Here is a 15,823-nt window from a genome sequence, read left to right as displayed (position 1 = left end):
CCCAAACCACATTAGGCTCTTCCGTGACCTACAATGCACCTCGTGATGGCGACAGGGTTCAAAACAGCACAGTGGCAGGTCGGCAAGCCAAACGCGTGTCCGTGTATGGTGCTCAGAAGAGATCAGTGGCTAAAAGCAGCCGCAGAAGTAGAGACAAACACTGATAAGGCCGATCTGGACTGTGTGACTCAGCTGAGGCATTAGGCATAAGAGAGAGAGGGGTGTGAGGTTGTGGTCCTGTGTGCGATGCTGGACGTGGTGTTAACGGAGAAAGGGGTGAATCTGATGGATGACTAATCTGAAGATGTGTTTGGGCTCATGTGGAATGTCAAGAGGGTCTGACTAAACAGGAGGAGGATCGGAAAGAGACAGGTGGCTAATCACTCTTGGGAATTTTTAAAGAGGCAACACAAAAAATCCCACTGCTTCCAGAGTCTTTTATTAAAAACAGCAAAGTATAAATAAAATATATTTTAGACATATTTACATTGATTGAACAGTCATTCTTTGTCTTAATTGATATAAAAGTCCACCTCTTATCGCTCCCTTTGTGCCGAGTCACTGATTGACAGGCGTTCACAACCATCTAGAAGTTACAGAAGCAGCGTTGAATGCCCAAAATATTACTCGTCAATGAGGAAGTTGATGAGGGCAGCCCTGGGGGAGAGGATGGCTCTCTTGATTTTGAGGTCGCCAAGAAGCTTCTGCCCAAACGGGCTCTCCAGGATGAGCTGCTGCACCCGCTCAGAGTCTTTAGACACCTGCAGCGGCACGGTCACCGTCCCACAGGCCTTGTTGTTGATCTGAGGGTGAGAAATGAGGAGAGACATTGATGGGATTCTGATTGGTTCTGGCCAATGGTCCCCTTGAATCAATTCTCTATCTGAAAGCAGTTCTGCCATGTCAGACTGTACCCAAACTCGTCCTTCCTGGCATAAAAGGCCCAAAATAACAGACTCCACCCTCTCCTTCCATATATATATATATAGAGAGAGAGAACACTTAAAACACATAGTTAGTGGTATGTATGGGAAGGGCACTCAGTCTTGTAATATTCTGAAGCGAGTGCATACAGTAATGCTGTGTGTGTGTGTGTGTGTGTGTGTGTGTGTGTGTGTGTGTGTGTGTGTGTGGCCACTCAGCCTTGGCCTCCCTTATGGGGCAAACCCAAGTACGTGATTAGAGGACAGAGGGAATCGAGGTTACCTCCACAGGGCTGAGGAAACCCACAACAGAGAGCTCAGCCTAAAGTAAAACCAACATCATCATCATCGAGCTTGAGGAGCTCCAATACATGTATTGTGTGTGTGTGTGTGTGTGTGTGTGTGTGTGTGTGTGTGTGTGTGTGTGTGTGTGTGTGTGTGTGTGTGTGTGTGTAAGGGGAGATTTATGACTTGTGTGTGAGAGATGAACAAGAAGGGAACATCAAAAGAAAGAATGCAAAGATGAAACTGTAAAGGAGCATTATTTTCATTCCCAGACAGAGCAAATATAGAGAGGACACACACACACACACACACACACACACACACACACACACACACACACACACACACACACACACACACACACACACACTCTTTATCTTGTGCCTTCTCGTCTGTCAAGAGTACAGAAGGACAATCCAACTGGTAAAAGATAGTCAGCTGACTGTATTTGCTATCATCACGTGTGTCTGTGTGTGTGTGTGTGCGTGCGTGTGTGTGTGTATTAACGTGTTCTTTCTGGGGATACAAACCTCTAACGGTCAGATTAAAGCTGTTTTATCTTTTATCTATTAACTGAGTCGAGATCCAGGACCGTGAAGAGTGACGTGTGTGTGTGTGTGTGTGTGTGTGTGTGTGTGTGTGTGTGTGTGTGTGTGTGTGTGTGTGTGTGTGTGTGTGTGTGTGTGTGTGTGTGTGTGTCTCTGTGCGTTCAGGTGTATTCATGTGTGTATGTGTCTTCATTCGTGTGCCAGTGCTACCACGTGTGGTGCTTGGATCTGATCCAAAGCTTGCCATCACAGCTGGATATTCTCTCTGATTGTCTGACTCTGCCAAACAGAGCGCTTTCTCTATTTGTGTGACTGATCTCACGGGCAGAAAGAAAGTCACCAGAAATGAGGGTGAGAGAGTAACAGTGAGTTAGGGGAAAAACACAGCAGCTCAGTTACTGGCTTTTAATTATTGACCCACTTGTCTATTTAGCTTAAAGCATAACACTAGACATGCAGAGGCATAAACACACACACTGGCGGACACACACACACACACAGTAATCATAGGCTCCCCGGGAAATTACAGACTATGAATGTAATCATGGACTGAAGACTTTAAGATTTAAGGGTGGAGAGTTGAGAGTGAAAACTGTAATGGATGCAGGAGCAAAAACGTGAGTGGTTCTTAATATTATTTATATAACTTTATTAATTGGTATACTCAAAGAGCTGAGAGAAAACATTTTTATGTTTGTGTGTATGTGATCCTACCAGCACAGACAGCTCCACAAAGTCAGGGGCCTCCAGGTACTCGGCGTCCACAGTGGGCCATAACTGTTGCAGGACGTCTCCTCCCCGCTGGAGGAGGTGGCTGGTGGGGTTCTTTACCTGGCGGAGACCTGTTAGAGACCCAGGAGGACACGCATGAGGACAATATCAAAAACATCTGCATCCACACCACTGAGATGGTTTCTTGTGCCGAGGCGCTCTCAAACAGCCGTTACACCGACTCAGGGGAGAAAAACATGAAGTGAAACTAGACTAGAACAAAGTAAATGGGTTATCTTTTATGTTACTCTTTTTCTTACCCAATTTGTTTTCCTTTATTAAAGAAAACGTTTCATTTAAACTGGCAGGAGGCACGAGTGAAGGATGTGAATTTCATCTATCCTGAACGCTTTGTGTCAATCAAAAACAAAGAGCAAGAGGGAAATATACAACGTGACGGCGCGCAGCAGAAGTTACTTGTTTCTCACTTATACCTTAAAATTACCCATGTGAGCACAAACAAAATGCACACAGCCTCTACCTCCCAGAGGTCATCGGTCAGGTTGTTCTCACTGGAAACTCTTTTCTCTCAGCTGCGTGCAGAGAGTTTGTGTCCGTGGGACAATAATGGGAGCGAAGGGGGTTCAGGCACGACGAGTGACGCTAGATCCTCCATTGTTTGTTTTCAACACTTAACCGAGAGCTCGCCGCGCTGCTTTCAGTTTCGTTTGATGGACAGTGAGTCCATTTCAAGTTGTATGGCTCTTGTTCGTCTAGGATGCAGTTATAGAAATGAAAATGTGTTGATTACATCACTGCTGGGCGTTGTATTAGATAAATAGTACGTCTAACTGAGGTAACTTCCTTTAGAAATAACATCATTTCACCACAAACCTCACATACTTTTGTCCTTGTGTCAGTCCAAGATGTAATTCATCACAAGGTGACCTCATTGATTTTATGAGTCTAAAATAATTAAATAAAACCGGTCAAAATAAAGTATATTCAGTACAAGAAGAAGCGGCATCTCCAGCTTTGTCATATGATGAACAAACAGTATAGTTACGAGTGCAGTAAATTATATTTTAATGATTTGCAAGTCACCAACCTGCCCAAAGTTCAGACGCCAAGTGCGGAGCCATGGGCGCCGTCATCAACACCAGCGCAGCCAGAGCGTCCTCAAACTCAACGCTGTGCTGCACCACCTTGACCGTCGCACTCTGCGCACACACACACACACACACACACACACACACACACACACACGTCAGTTTCAATGTAATTTCCAGAGTTGAGCGGTAAACGATGATGAATGTGACATCTTTATTTCAAAGAGCCGGAGGGCATACTCACACTAAGTGTATTGGTAAGTCCCATCAGTCGAGAAAGAGCTGCGTTAAAGAGGAAGTCCTCTGTGAAGTGAGATGTCACCTGAAAATACAGGTGACGTCGTCAGTTAGTAAAAATGTTAAGGCTGCCTCTGAGGAATTCTTAGAAGAAAAAAAAAAATGACAAAACCACCTTTATATACAACATCTTTAACGCTGCTAGCATGCAGACTGATATTACTTATTATTAAACTGGAAACCAGCAGAGGCTCCATCCCACTCTGGGGTGTCATGCAGCACCTGCATTTTAATTCTTATTGAGAGAGAGTGAAGACCAGTTCTACCAGATGTGGCATTTCTTTTTCGACCACTTCAATAACTGCACTAATCCTTCCCACAAACTGGCCTGGAATAAACACGATTCACAAGAGAACTATTAATATCTACTTACTTTTTTCTCTCACTCCATTATTATTCCACTATTTATTTTTAATGATACATTTTCCTGTTGCCTTTATTTGAACTCAATTTGAATAAATTAAAAAGGTATTGCAATATTTCTGTTTAATTTCCTTTCTGTCCTCTTGCCTGTACTTAAAAATGTCCTCCATATATTACTGCTGTATGAAACCCCAAATAAAAAGAGTACAAAAAAAAACGAACAAAAAAACCCCAATGAGGCCCAAAAGAGGAGCCTCCTCCCGTCATCACCATGTGAACCGGCTGAAGACACACAGCATGTCAACATTGCCCTGCTTAGCCTTCTGGGAAGAAGAACCTGTTTGGGAAGGGCCTCAGGGAGGAGGAGGTCGATCACCGAGGCTTTTCTGAGGGACGGATCAAAGAACAGCCTTGGCTTTGGGGGCTTATGGCAAACAGCCAGAGGTCCTTTAAAAACACCAGCCCTGGGGGCTGGAGAGAGAGAATCAAACCTGGCAGCCAAACAAGGCTATTTATAAAGTGCGAGAAGGGGACGGAGTGGATTTAAAATCAATTTCCATTGCCTCTTTCTTTCACTATGGGGGTTTCAGGTGGCGATTTCAGCTTTGGATGGAAAGGCTGGGACTTAAAACGATGCACTCTAGCCGTGCATAGCTTTGCAACAGTGCAATCTATTGCAGTGAAAAATGCTAAAACCTATTTTTTTTATTTAAAAATGCATATTTAAAACAACAACCACAGCTAACTGGTACTATGGTAAAAGCAGAGAAATTAAATATAATACAGCCCAAGATGACAGATGCTATAATGTGATTCACTTATGTTATTAAAGGAAGACGAACAATAACTTGATTTTAAATGTGGGCCCATTACTGACCCCTACTGGTAATGACTGTAGCAATATCTAACCATTAAATAATGTCAGACATTTTTGGCCATTTATTCCAGCTGCTCTGAGACTCTACCTCTTGAATAGCGTAGTTCTTGTTCTCCCAGAGCTTCTTCGTCTCTGCCAGCTCTTTCTTCTTCAGCAGCGAGGGGCTGGGGACGTCTCCGAGTTGCCGAGCCCCCCTCAGCTTGGTCACCAGCTGCCAGAGCCGAGACTGCCATCGCAGGACACCGGGGAGGGCATCCGCTGAGGTGGCGAACACACAGACGGAAAGGAGATTACAATGTGGCGCACTGTGGGAGAAATGACTCCAGAATTTACAACAAATATTGGTTTCTTTTCTCAATTCATGGCATATGGATTAACGCTGAATCTCACACAACCAACACGCTCTGACATGAGTTAAGGATGTGAAATGATATCGCATGGTGTCGGTGTAATCGTGCAGTGTGGCTCACTCTTGACATTCCACAGGATGTCCTGTTCAGGGGGTGCAGCGTAAAGGGTGTAGAGTCGAACCGTGTCCACGCCGTACTGCTGCACCACCTCCTGGGGGTCCAGACCGTTGTGTTTAGACTTGCTCATCTTCTCCCATGTGACCTCAACACGCCCACCGCCATGCACCACCGGCTCCTTATCTAGAATAAGGAGGTTAGGAGTCATAGGGCAGATATAGGTTGTTTTTTTTTAATGAATTTTTGTATTGTTTCTACCAGCTCCTGCTCGATCACAAGTCAAATACAATAGAAAGAAAGATATTAAAGGCTAAGTCAATCTGAGGATCTTCTATTTCTCCCGTTAGCAAAAGAGAGAAGAGCTGAAGATCTTGAAAAAGATTTGTTGCGATGCGATTTTGTCATTTAAAAAAGGGAAAAGCAACACAGCACAAGTAGCTTTGCTTTTAGAAGTGCAAAAGGGTTATTAGGGACATTGACAATAAAACAACTCAAATGTTATCATGACTCATTTGTTTTATCCGGCAGAGCCACGGGGAGGGAAGCCCTCTCCGCTCACCTGTTCCAGATGTGTCACACTGACAAACCCCCTCGTGCGTACCTGTGAAGTCTATTTCTTCTCTCTTGAGGTACCGGCCGCTGTCTGCTCGTTTGAAAGTCTGACCCTTGATCAGACCCTGGACCAGCAGCTTCCGAAAAGGCTCCCTGAAAGATAGGGGGAGGAATAATGAACACGCGGACACGGTGAACGTGCACAGGGGAAGGCCGATAAAGCGCCGCGTGCTGTACCTGTGAGCGACGAGACCCTGATCCTTGCAGAAGTGACAGAGGAAGCGAGCGTAGTACAAGTGCATGACGGCGTGCTCCTTCCCTCCGATGTACACGTCCACGGGCAGCCAGTGATCCGCTAGGTGGCGGTCAAAGGGCCTGGAGGGGAAGAGCAGGTTTAGGGGAGCCGTGTCTCTAAATTTACGGTATTAAGAGATATGTTAACAATACCAAAAAATGGAGACTGGAGATTATACAATAGTTATTTTTGAAATCTGGTGACCTGCTGGTGACCTGCTGTAGATATGAGCCTTCTGTGTTAGATTATACACTTTTTACTAATGAAGCTTGATTCTTCCAGTTCTACTTTATATTAATAGTTAATTTCTTTAGCTTTTAAAAACAAATTATATTTCATCATCTGGACTCTTATTTGCCGGACTTTATTTGATTATGGTGCTGAAATGTTTCAAGTAGATGACACGGTGTAATACAGTTTGTCGATACAAAATCCTTCTTAAACAACATTGTGTCACACAGCACTGGTTATGCGCTTTATCCACATAAACACACACTTCCTCCAGGGGGCAGGCTGAATCTGATACACAAGGATCCAGGGATGAAGTTAACAGACGTATCCTGAAGCCGCCTCTATCTCACTGGCTCCACAACAACAACAAAAGAAAGAAAACGTGGTCAAATAATGTGCATTTCAAATTTGGCTATGAAGACTTCCTCTAAACAGCTTCTGGAGAAAGATCCATCTGAGATGAACCGTTTCTTTCAAATTTTGAGCCGATGTGTTGAGTCTGACTGGCACGATGGTCGGTGGCAGCAGGCATTTCCTCTAATGATACTTTTTTTTAGGGCAGTCTACTATCTCTGTCACTTTCACACCAGTCATTACTCTCCTGCACTCTTCTCCCTCCCTCTCTCTCTGGCTGATGGTGTCTCCGGATAACTGAGCCAGGGAAAAAGGTTATGAGCGCACAAGGCTGAAAATAATTTAGCAAGTTGCTTGGCATCAGCCCAGGGAACTGTAATATATAACCACACACACACAAACACACACACACACACACACACACACTATTTCTTTCCTCTTACTTGCTACTTTCAACATCCCTTGCTTCCTATTTTTCATCGTTTCCCCTTGTGCACATGAGGCACTGAAGGCTCAGCAGGCCAACTGAAATGCACAAATGGTGTAATTGCCTTTTCTGTTGTGCCATAATCTGTCCCGCTAAGAAAAGTGATGGGGAGAGCAGCCCCCACTCCTTTTAAAGCAGCTTTTCAGCTAGGTCAGGGCACCGGGAAATTAATCTCTTTTGTTGAGCTCAGCGTATCGCCACGATCCCAGCAGGTGACAGCCGTAGCTCCATAATCTCTATTGGCAAGGAATGTGAGTTCCAGGCAAGTTCTGCGTTTGTGTGTGCGACTGTGTGAGTTTACACAGGCAGTGTATGCATGTTGGAAACGTGTAAGTGCGTCTAATTATGTACGCGAGTACAACTTTACAATAGTGCACATAGACAAGTATGGACAAGTATTCAATATGGAAGTGAAATGTGTGTGCAAGTATGTGAGAGGCAAGGGAGAAAATCCAGTTTCTATTGATATAGCAGAGATTTATTTTTCTAAAAATAGCTATGCGTATTCGCCCACTGCAGAATAAACGGCCTTCTATTCCTTTCATTTCATTCTCATTTGAACGAAGAGAGCGTAAATAAGATCGGTGCAATTTGTGCTCAAATCGGTCACAGTGCAAACAAACAGATGCAAGAGGGGGGAAACAGGTGGGTCAAAAATGGTTAAAAAAAACACAACAACAACAAGAAAGGGAAGTCTCAGGAGGAAGTTGTTCATACCGGTCTGGGTTGTGAGGGTCTGTGTATCTAAAGTAATACCAGGCGGAGTCCACAAACGTGTCCATGGTGTCGGTCTCCCTCCTCGCCGGGCCCTTACATCTGGGACGGAGAGACAAAGAGAGACAGCACAGGCCGACAAATTAGAATGCGAACAAATGAACGACGTCTGTTTGTGTGCGAAGTGAAATGGCACATTAATGTGATTAGTGTGCGAGTGGCTTCATCTGGATGCGGTGGGTCATGTCCCCGTGGGGAAGCCCAGCTGGGGCCAGACCCCGTGCCCCGACTAAACAGGCTGTGCTAACAGGGAACGGGCTGGCAGGCAGAACACATGATCATGTGTTTGTGTTGGAAATGCCACCCTGTGCCCCTCTCTATCCAAGCCAAACAGCACTTGGGGACGTAATGCGAATGTGCCAGCATCACTTTCACAATGGAGGAGGAGGAGAGCACACTAGCAACGACACGGGAAAAGAGAGAATTCTTTTGTTGTTTGGATTTAAAAGCACGTAATGAAACGGTGAAAGCCTTTTGCTTTATAATGAGTCTCAATAGGGTTGAAATCAGTGTCCCAGAAAGATAAACAGAAGCAAAGCTCTGAGCTTTACTGAGTGCAACGGAGCAGGTATCGTATCCTGGACCTTCTGGGATGTCTGTGTTTAGTTTTACCGTCTCTTTCTGACTCATTTTCACTCACACAAACTCAAATTCATCTCACAGTAAAACATGTTTTAATACCACACTCGCTAACACAGACACACACCCCTCGACCACCTACCATACCAGTCTATAATAAGGCACTGATGAGGAGGTATGAGCTGGAGGTTGCCTAGCAACAATGCTAAGGTGTAGCAAGGTTAATATTTCGGAAAGCCAGGTGTTATCTCATATGATAAAAAAAAAACAACAAAAAAACGGCAATATAATGAACCATCACAAAAGAATACAAAAATAGAAACTTCACAAAAGTTGTGCAAAAAGAAAAAATTAAAACTCAGCTCAAGGTAATGAGATTTGCCGCCTCCTCTCTCGCAGCCGATTGGCCAATCAGGGGCCAGATTGTGGTCATTTGACAGGCAGCTGGCGGGCGCTACAGTCAGACTACTGAGGGTCAGATTGGACGACGCACAGACGAACCCTCTCTAAAGATGGCCCGTCTCCGAGCCGTGAAAGGAGCCCAACGACGGCAGTAGGTAACTAAATCTGTAAAGTGTGAGCGTGTGTTTGCGGGATCAGCCAGAAAGAGCCAAAAGGCTCTCAAACAGACGAGACCGGAGAGGCGGCTGCCCGTAGAAAATAGTCCTCCATCTGTGAATGTGTGTGTGCGGCACCGACGAGGTGGTTTCTCTCTCTTTACCTGGACGCCACACACACACACACACACACACACACACACTCGCATGCGCAGCTCCCTAGCTAGGCTAAGCCAAGGCAGGGATTCAGTTGCCAATTTACAGCGCTGCAGAAGGCCGGGGACGAGATGAGCATACAGAATATGACTTACTCGAGGACAAATAAAACTCTGTGTCTGCCGCCCATCTCCCGTCGGCCTGCTCCACTGTGTTCCTCTCAAAACTTTAATTGGACATGGTCGACGCGTGAAGAGAACAAATTTCCGCGGAAACGTAACAACAGGGGGAGAGAGGAGATAACGGCGTCTCGACGATTATAGCCATCAATCACCGCTGATGGGGAGGAATTTATAGACGCTTTGTGGAAGTGACTGCACACAATCTGATGACTTGTGCCATCTGCGACCGAGTGGGCCTTTGTTTTAATCAACAGGGTGCCATGGCGATGATTAGTCTCATTCAGAGAGGAATTCCCATGTCTGCGAGGGACTGGGCTGAGTTCTCAAATATCCTCAAACACGTTCACGCGGATGACTGTGCGTGTGTGTGTGTGTGTGTGTGTGTGTGTGTGCGCGCGTATGATTACGCCTCTGTACAAAAGGTTAATGTCGGTGTGTGTTCAGTATTTTTGCACAGCTGGCTTATGTTAACCCCCATCATCATCATCATCATCATCGCATGCTGCTCCCGTCAAAGATGCCACTCATTACATCCCCCCCCCCCCCATTAGAGGAAAATGATGAATTATTAATTCACAGCCTCGTTCTCAATGCTTGTTCCTGTAAAGCCGTCAATCCTCTCGGCCTGCGCTGACAGAGGGCTCATTTAGTCGGTGCTGGTCTCCTGAGGAAATACAGGAAGCCCCGGAGGAAAAGGCTTGGCTCTGGGAAGGCTTGACACACAATTCAGTTCTCACAAAACATTCAACATCCGTCACTATTTCTGCATCCTATTTACAGGGCTACTGATCTGCTCATGGTAGCGAGCGACAGCCGGTGGCCGTGACTCAGTGACTTGCTCAAGGGTAATTCAGTAAGGTAGTTTACTCTGTAAATGGTTACGGGCAAGATACAGGATTTAAGGGATTCCCACATTCACTTGGACAAGACCTTTAAAATACTTTTAGAACACAGACATACCTATTTAAAATGTGTCAAAATCCATTATTTAATTAAGGAGTTTGCAATCTTTTTGGAGTATGCACCCTTAAAATGGAGGAATGCCTTCTTTTGACCAGTTTTTCTTTAAGTGCCTGCCCTTCTCCAAACAGTTTCCAATGATGTCTTCTCAGTTGATTCTGTGTCAGGCATCTTGCACGTCACACGTGACCAGCCAACAGTTTCACACTATTCCACTGATCAACAGTCAAGGAGCCAACAAAGGCAGTGAAGGAGAAGACCCCGGTATAGTAAATGTGGATGTAAACCATGCAGGTTTCAAACGTTTAAGAAATATTGGCTTTGCAAATGTTTTGTGAGGAAAGAAATGCACTCAACAGGTTTGTTGAGGATACGCACAAGCTCCTGGCGTTGAGTCTTTTGTGTGCTTGATGTGCAGCATTTCTGCATGCGTTTTAATAATAAGAGGCAGACCACACAAGAAAAAAGTATCTGAATGGTGATTATAGAATACAAATGTCTTGACTGGCTATTAGTTACTACAGGCTTGACTCGACTTGAGACACAATGAGGGCTCGTTTTGACTCGTAAGTCCTTTGGGAGATAGAATTCATCGTCTGGCCTTTGATCCACAAGACAGTCAAACAAATCCAATGTGGCCTGAGGGTTTCCCTTGGGATGTAATATGTTGATAACACAAGAGAAGGCCATATGGATGAAGCATATACCTTCTCATTGCCATACTGTTGCTAGGGTCAACGTTTACTTCCTGTCAGCTACTGCCTTAACAAACATTGAAACAGAAAATGCAAAGGGCTACTGTTGGGACTTCACCATGTGGGGTGAAACAAAGCCTACATGTCAAATTGAAAACCTCAACGGAGGCGTCAAAATCTCACCTCGTCCGTCGAACAAGTCCAAAGAAAACACACGCCGATTGCTATAAAGCGATCTCAAGTAAGAGGCTATTGTCTGAGCAGAGACAGGTCAGAGTGTGTTTTTGCAACCTTGTTTCTTTGTTTACGTTTAATGGAAGTCTTTACAGGAAGTCTATACAGGCAATACAATAGTCCATGAATAGGAGATATGAGTTTACAGATAATTGCAATCCCTCCTCTGCATTGTGGAGGTTGGTTTATGGCTTTGCACCAGTTAGACGTGTGCCATATCTCTGGGTAAATGTAAATTATTCACAGTTCATTTTGTTTGTACGCCCTTTGGCATTTCTGAGAATAATAATGTAATGTATAATGATATAAATGTGGAATAGTACCGTAAATAATGCCATTTTGAGTGAACACCAATTTTGAAAAACTTGGTCATTGTTCTCTGATCCCAGGGTGGTGCCCTGATGTTATTAATCTATGTTAATAATCCTAGTGAAATCAATAATTATATCCCAACACCACATCAAATGTTTGGACAGGTCTTAAGATTGCTTTGTGTTTTGATGAAACATGTTCTTACCTGGGACACTTGCAGTTGACCCAGTCATGAGCAGCCTCCAGTGGCGACGCACCCTTTCCTTTGAGGGATGGCAGCTTTGGTAATTTAACTGGTAACTCCTCCTCAGGGACAGCAACTGGACCACAAGACCCACAATGCACTACGGGGATGGGTGTGCCCCAGTATCTCTGCCTTGATATCAGCCAGTCCCTGAGCTTGGAGCTGGTAAGGTGGCCGCCGATCCTCCGCTCACGAGCCTTCTGGGTAATGGAGTCAAATGCCCGCTCTCTGGTGAGGCCTGAGAACTACAGAGAGAAGAGGACAAGAAGAGACGCTGTACTAGAGATGCAGAAAAATAATAGTTTAGTAATTTTTATCAATGCTGAGGTCGTCATCAACAGTGCAGACCTCATCAGAGTTGATCAGCGTTTGTCTCCCTTCTTCGTCACTTTTCAGAACAGTTGTACACCTCAGATTCAGAGCTCTGGCCACCGACAGATCCTCCTCACTACAGTCTGGGATGCCTGTCAGACACAGACGCAGCACGATTATGTCACATAGTGAAAAGAAAATATGGACACACACATTATCGATCTCTTGAGAGAGTAAAACAACCTCTCTAAGCATGTTGTGATGGGAGTAATCGCTAACAGTCCCTTGGGTTGAAACCTCCACTCTGGGAGACAAACACCCACTGGATTTACATCATTATGGCATCAATACTAATAATACAGGACATATTATTATTATAAAGACATATCATAAAAGTGTCCATATTCAAAATGCTAGGAGTGTTAAAGCAGCATCTTTTGCACAATCAAATCCACAAAAACGGTTTTCTGTTTCTCATCTTTATTTACATCTCCTCATTTTGGTTTGGTATAGACTTAATTAGGAAAAATCAAAAAGGGATAATGGTTTTTCATCTCATCGATGGACATCCTGTTTTCCTCTTTGTTCATTGAGTCCGCCTCTGTCTATATTAACAGCTCAGAGATGAATACAAATTACTTTCTTACTTCCCGGCTACAATTTCGAGGTGATTGTTAAACACACACACACACACACACACACACACACACACCAATAACTCACCGATCACAGCATCCAGATAGCCATCAAACGCCTCCTTGTGGGATATGACCAGGGGAACCTCGTGGCCGGTGAACAGGTTGTGAGCAGTGACCTCTGTGAGCGAGTCTGGAGAACAGGAGGTGTGAGAGAGTCAGCGCAAATCATTCACCATCATGGGAATCCCAATTAACATATGCTCAGCCCACTGCGACAACTACAACCATACATTGATGGTACACAGCTAAAGACAACATATTCACATGAGCATAGTTCCAAACATGCATCCATACTGGTGACATGGAACGAATGAAGACGACTCAGTACAAATGTTTGATTAAATGTCCCCAAAAAGTAGTAATTCGTTCTTCTTTTGTTAGTCAGGCGCTGGTCAATAAGGAACACACATAAGAGCCACCGTAGCCCTGAAAAATCATTGAATTATGTCGCTGATATTAGGACAAATTTGGAATGCGTGTCTTTCCCCTGCCTACGATATAGGAGATCATACACTTTGACGGAGCCAAACCCAGACGGGCATCAGAGATGCTCACCTTTGCCTGGCTGAAAGGCTTTCTCCAAAGCCGAGCGCACCGAGCTTGTGCCGTGCAGCAGCCGGTGGGAGGGCAGGATGGCCAGGTAGGCCGCTCCGAACACCGTCTCTGGGGAGGAGCTGTAGGCCGACAGGGTCTCCCCCGTCTCCTCCCCGCTCACCTAGGAGATGAGAGGCGACGACGCAGGTGAGAACCTCTCCGGTCCAGATGCACAGAAGACGGTTTAATGAGGGGCCCTCATTAAACCCACAAAGGGGTTTACTCTAAAATATGATGGCTACTATATATATTAAGCACATGACAGGGTAAGTTTCAGTCATGGGGAAAACGCTGCGTGAGAATTTTAGTAGTGAAACAAGCAATCATCATTTAGTTAGTGGAGAAAAAGTTATTTATTTAAAGTGTATTTATTTATCACATTGAAAACCAAAATATTGAGTGGCTTTGTTTTTTGTACTGTATACTTCTGTTTTTAGCGGCTCCCAAATTAGTTTTAGCACAAAACACCTTTTTATGTATTTATTAAATCAGTGTCAACATCAACATTGAGGTTAACACTAAATCTAATTATGACACCTCATCAAAATATAAATCTCCAATGGATACGTTATTGTATTCCTTCCATTTAGGCAACATGCATAACAACAATTTATAAAATATACATTAAACAATGTCCTGAGAACAATAGATGAGCATAGTATTGCAACCTTCCACCAATCGTGTTCCTCAGCAATAGATTTAACAAATTCTGCGAAGAAGACAAGTTCTAGCCAATCAGAGGAGAGATGGGCGTGGCTTCACGGAAGGCAGAACTGGCAATGGCTCTGAAAGCGATAACTTGGTATTCTTCTTGCTGCTATCGGAGTGTTATCGGTTAAACCAATATAACCTTCGCTGTCGTTCTGTGTGTCCGTTTCAATACATCAACAGTGGCATCTATTACCATGTGAAGAGTATTAGTCAAATAATAAATTATCATCAAATAATCTGATAAATTGTCAGTTGGAGCCGCAACATGTGCTGTGCGTGGCTCTTTCATACATAATGAGGCTACAATGTCTTTAATCCTATAATTATTAATAGATGACACACTCATTCTGGGGGGTTCTGGGGTAATGAGTACATGTCATGTTGTAGAAGAGAAACTCATACAAATCTTCAGCCCCCTGGGGAGATAATTCAGTGCAGGGTTCCTGTGACATTGTCTGATGATGTAATATGAGACAAGCAGCCGTCCAATTAACTTAACGGCCCCTGGTTTTAACTTTAATTATGCATTCTGCCAGAGAAACACCCTCTCACATACGTGAAGAAAGACACAACAAAACACAAAAGCACTCGCACATCTTTGAACACTCTCTCCTCTATAAATAAAAAGATTCTGTAAAGTAAGGGACTGACTTGAATAAGCACTTTTCAGTTTCTTTTTCAAGGAGGAGCGGTTTCATAAGGGTGCTCACGGGGCTCTCAGTGGGCTTTTTGCCAAAAGGCAGACGTGTGAAGAACTGTTAATACGGCTTTTAGGAAACTCAATAGAAACTAATCTGTGACATCATCCGTTTGGGTAAATTGCAACACTTGCAGATGGATGCCCCGCTGAACGTGAACAACAAAGTGAAAAAAATGTATGTTTTGGTGCATGATTTTGAATAGAAATACATGAATAAACAGAGGAATCCAAAGGAAAGCGAGCAATCAGTGCTTGGGGGACAAAGATGAGAAACAAGGAAGCAACGGGGGAACACTTGGTGGGAAGAGGTTGAGACATTGAGAAGAAGTGAGAATGATGAATGAATAGAAAGAGAGGAGGAGGATTCACCTTGAGCTGGAAATCGAAGTAGCAGCCGGTGCACTCTCCAATCCAGTTCGCCTGCATGGCTTTGACGCCATACCACTCGGGGAGGTCCGCCAGGGCGTCCAGGAGAGGCTGGAGAGCAAAATTAATTCACAATTTTTACTTCTTTGTGCGAGTTTTTAAAAAGGGCTTATTTTCCACTTCGCTGTGGAAAAGAGATAATTTTTGGAGGGGGGGGATTGTCTAGGATAACGCAATTGACTTCAACTCA

The 15,823-nt window shown here is 44.3% G+C and overlaps 1 protein-coding gene across 1 annotated transcript in view; it reads right to left on the bottom strand.

Annotated features, from left to right (window-relative positions):
• Positions 1-431: 431 nt before the first annotated feature.
• The window catches only part of lars2 (leucyl-tRNA synthetase 2, mitochondrial), a 29,304-nt gene continuing 13,912 nt past the window's right edge, over positions 432-15,823 (bottom strand). Inside the window, exons 8-21 of the mRNA XM_079227659.1 lie at positions 15,577-15,684; positions 13,758-13,917; positions 13,228-13,332; positions 12,541-12,656; positions 12,154-12,437; positions 8,217-8,315; positions 6,370-6,507; positions 6,182-6,285; positions 5,584-5,763; positions 5,202-5,371; positions 3,821-3,898; positions 3,576-3,687; positions 2,471-2,598; positions 432-803 (exon numbers count right to left, since the gene is read on the bottom strand). Coding sequence (XP_079083785.1) covers positions 624-803; positions 2,471-2,598; positions 3,576-3,687; positions 3,821-3,898; positions 5,202-5,371; positions 5,584-5,763; positions 6,182-6,285; positions 6,370-6,507; positions 8,217-8,315; positions 12,154-12,437; positions 12,541-12,656; positions 13,228-13,332; positions 13,758-13,917; positions 15,577-15,684 — 1,962 coding nt within the window. The 3' untranslated portion in view covers positions 432-623. The remainder of the gene's footprint in view (positions 804-2,470; positions 2,599-3,575; positions 3,688-3,820; positions 3,899-5,201; positions 5,372-5,583; positions 5,764-6,181; positions 6,286-6,369; positions 6,508-8,216; positions 8,316-12,153; positions 12,438-12,540; positions 12,657-13,227; positions 13,333-13,757; positions 13,918-15,576; positions 15,685-15,823) is intronic.

This window comes from Taurulus bubalis (genome assembly GCF_910589615.1).
Source record: "Taurulus bubalis genome assembly, chromosome: 12".
Lineage (NCBI taxonomy): Eukaryota > Metazoa > Chordata > Actinopteri > Perciformes > Cottidae > Taurulus > Taurulus bubalis.
This window is presented reverse-complemented; position numbering and strand designations above follow the sequence as displayed.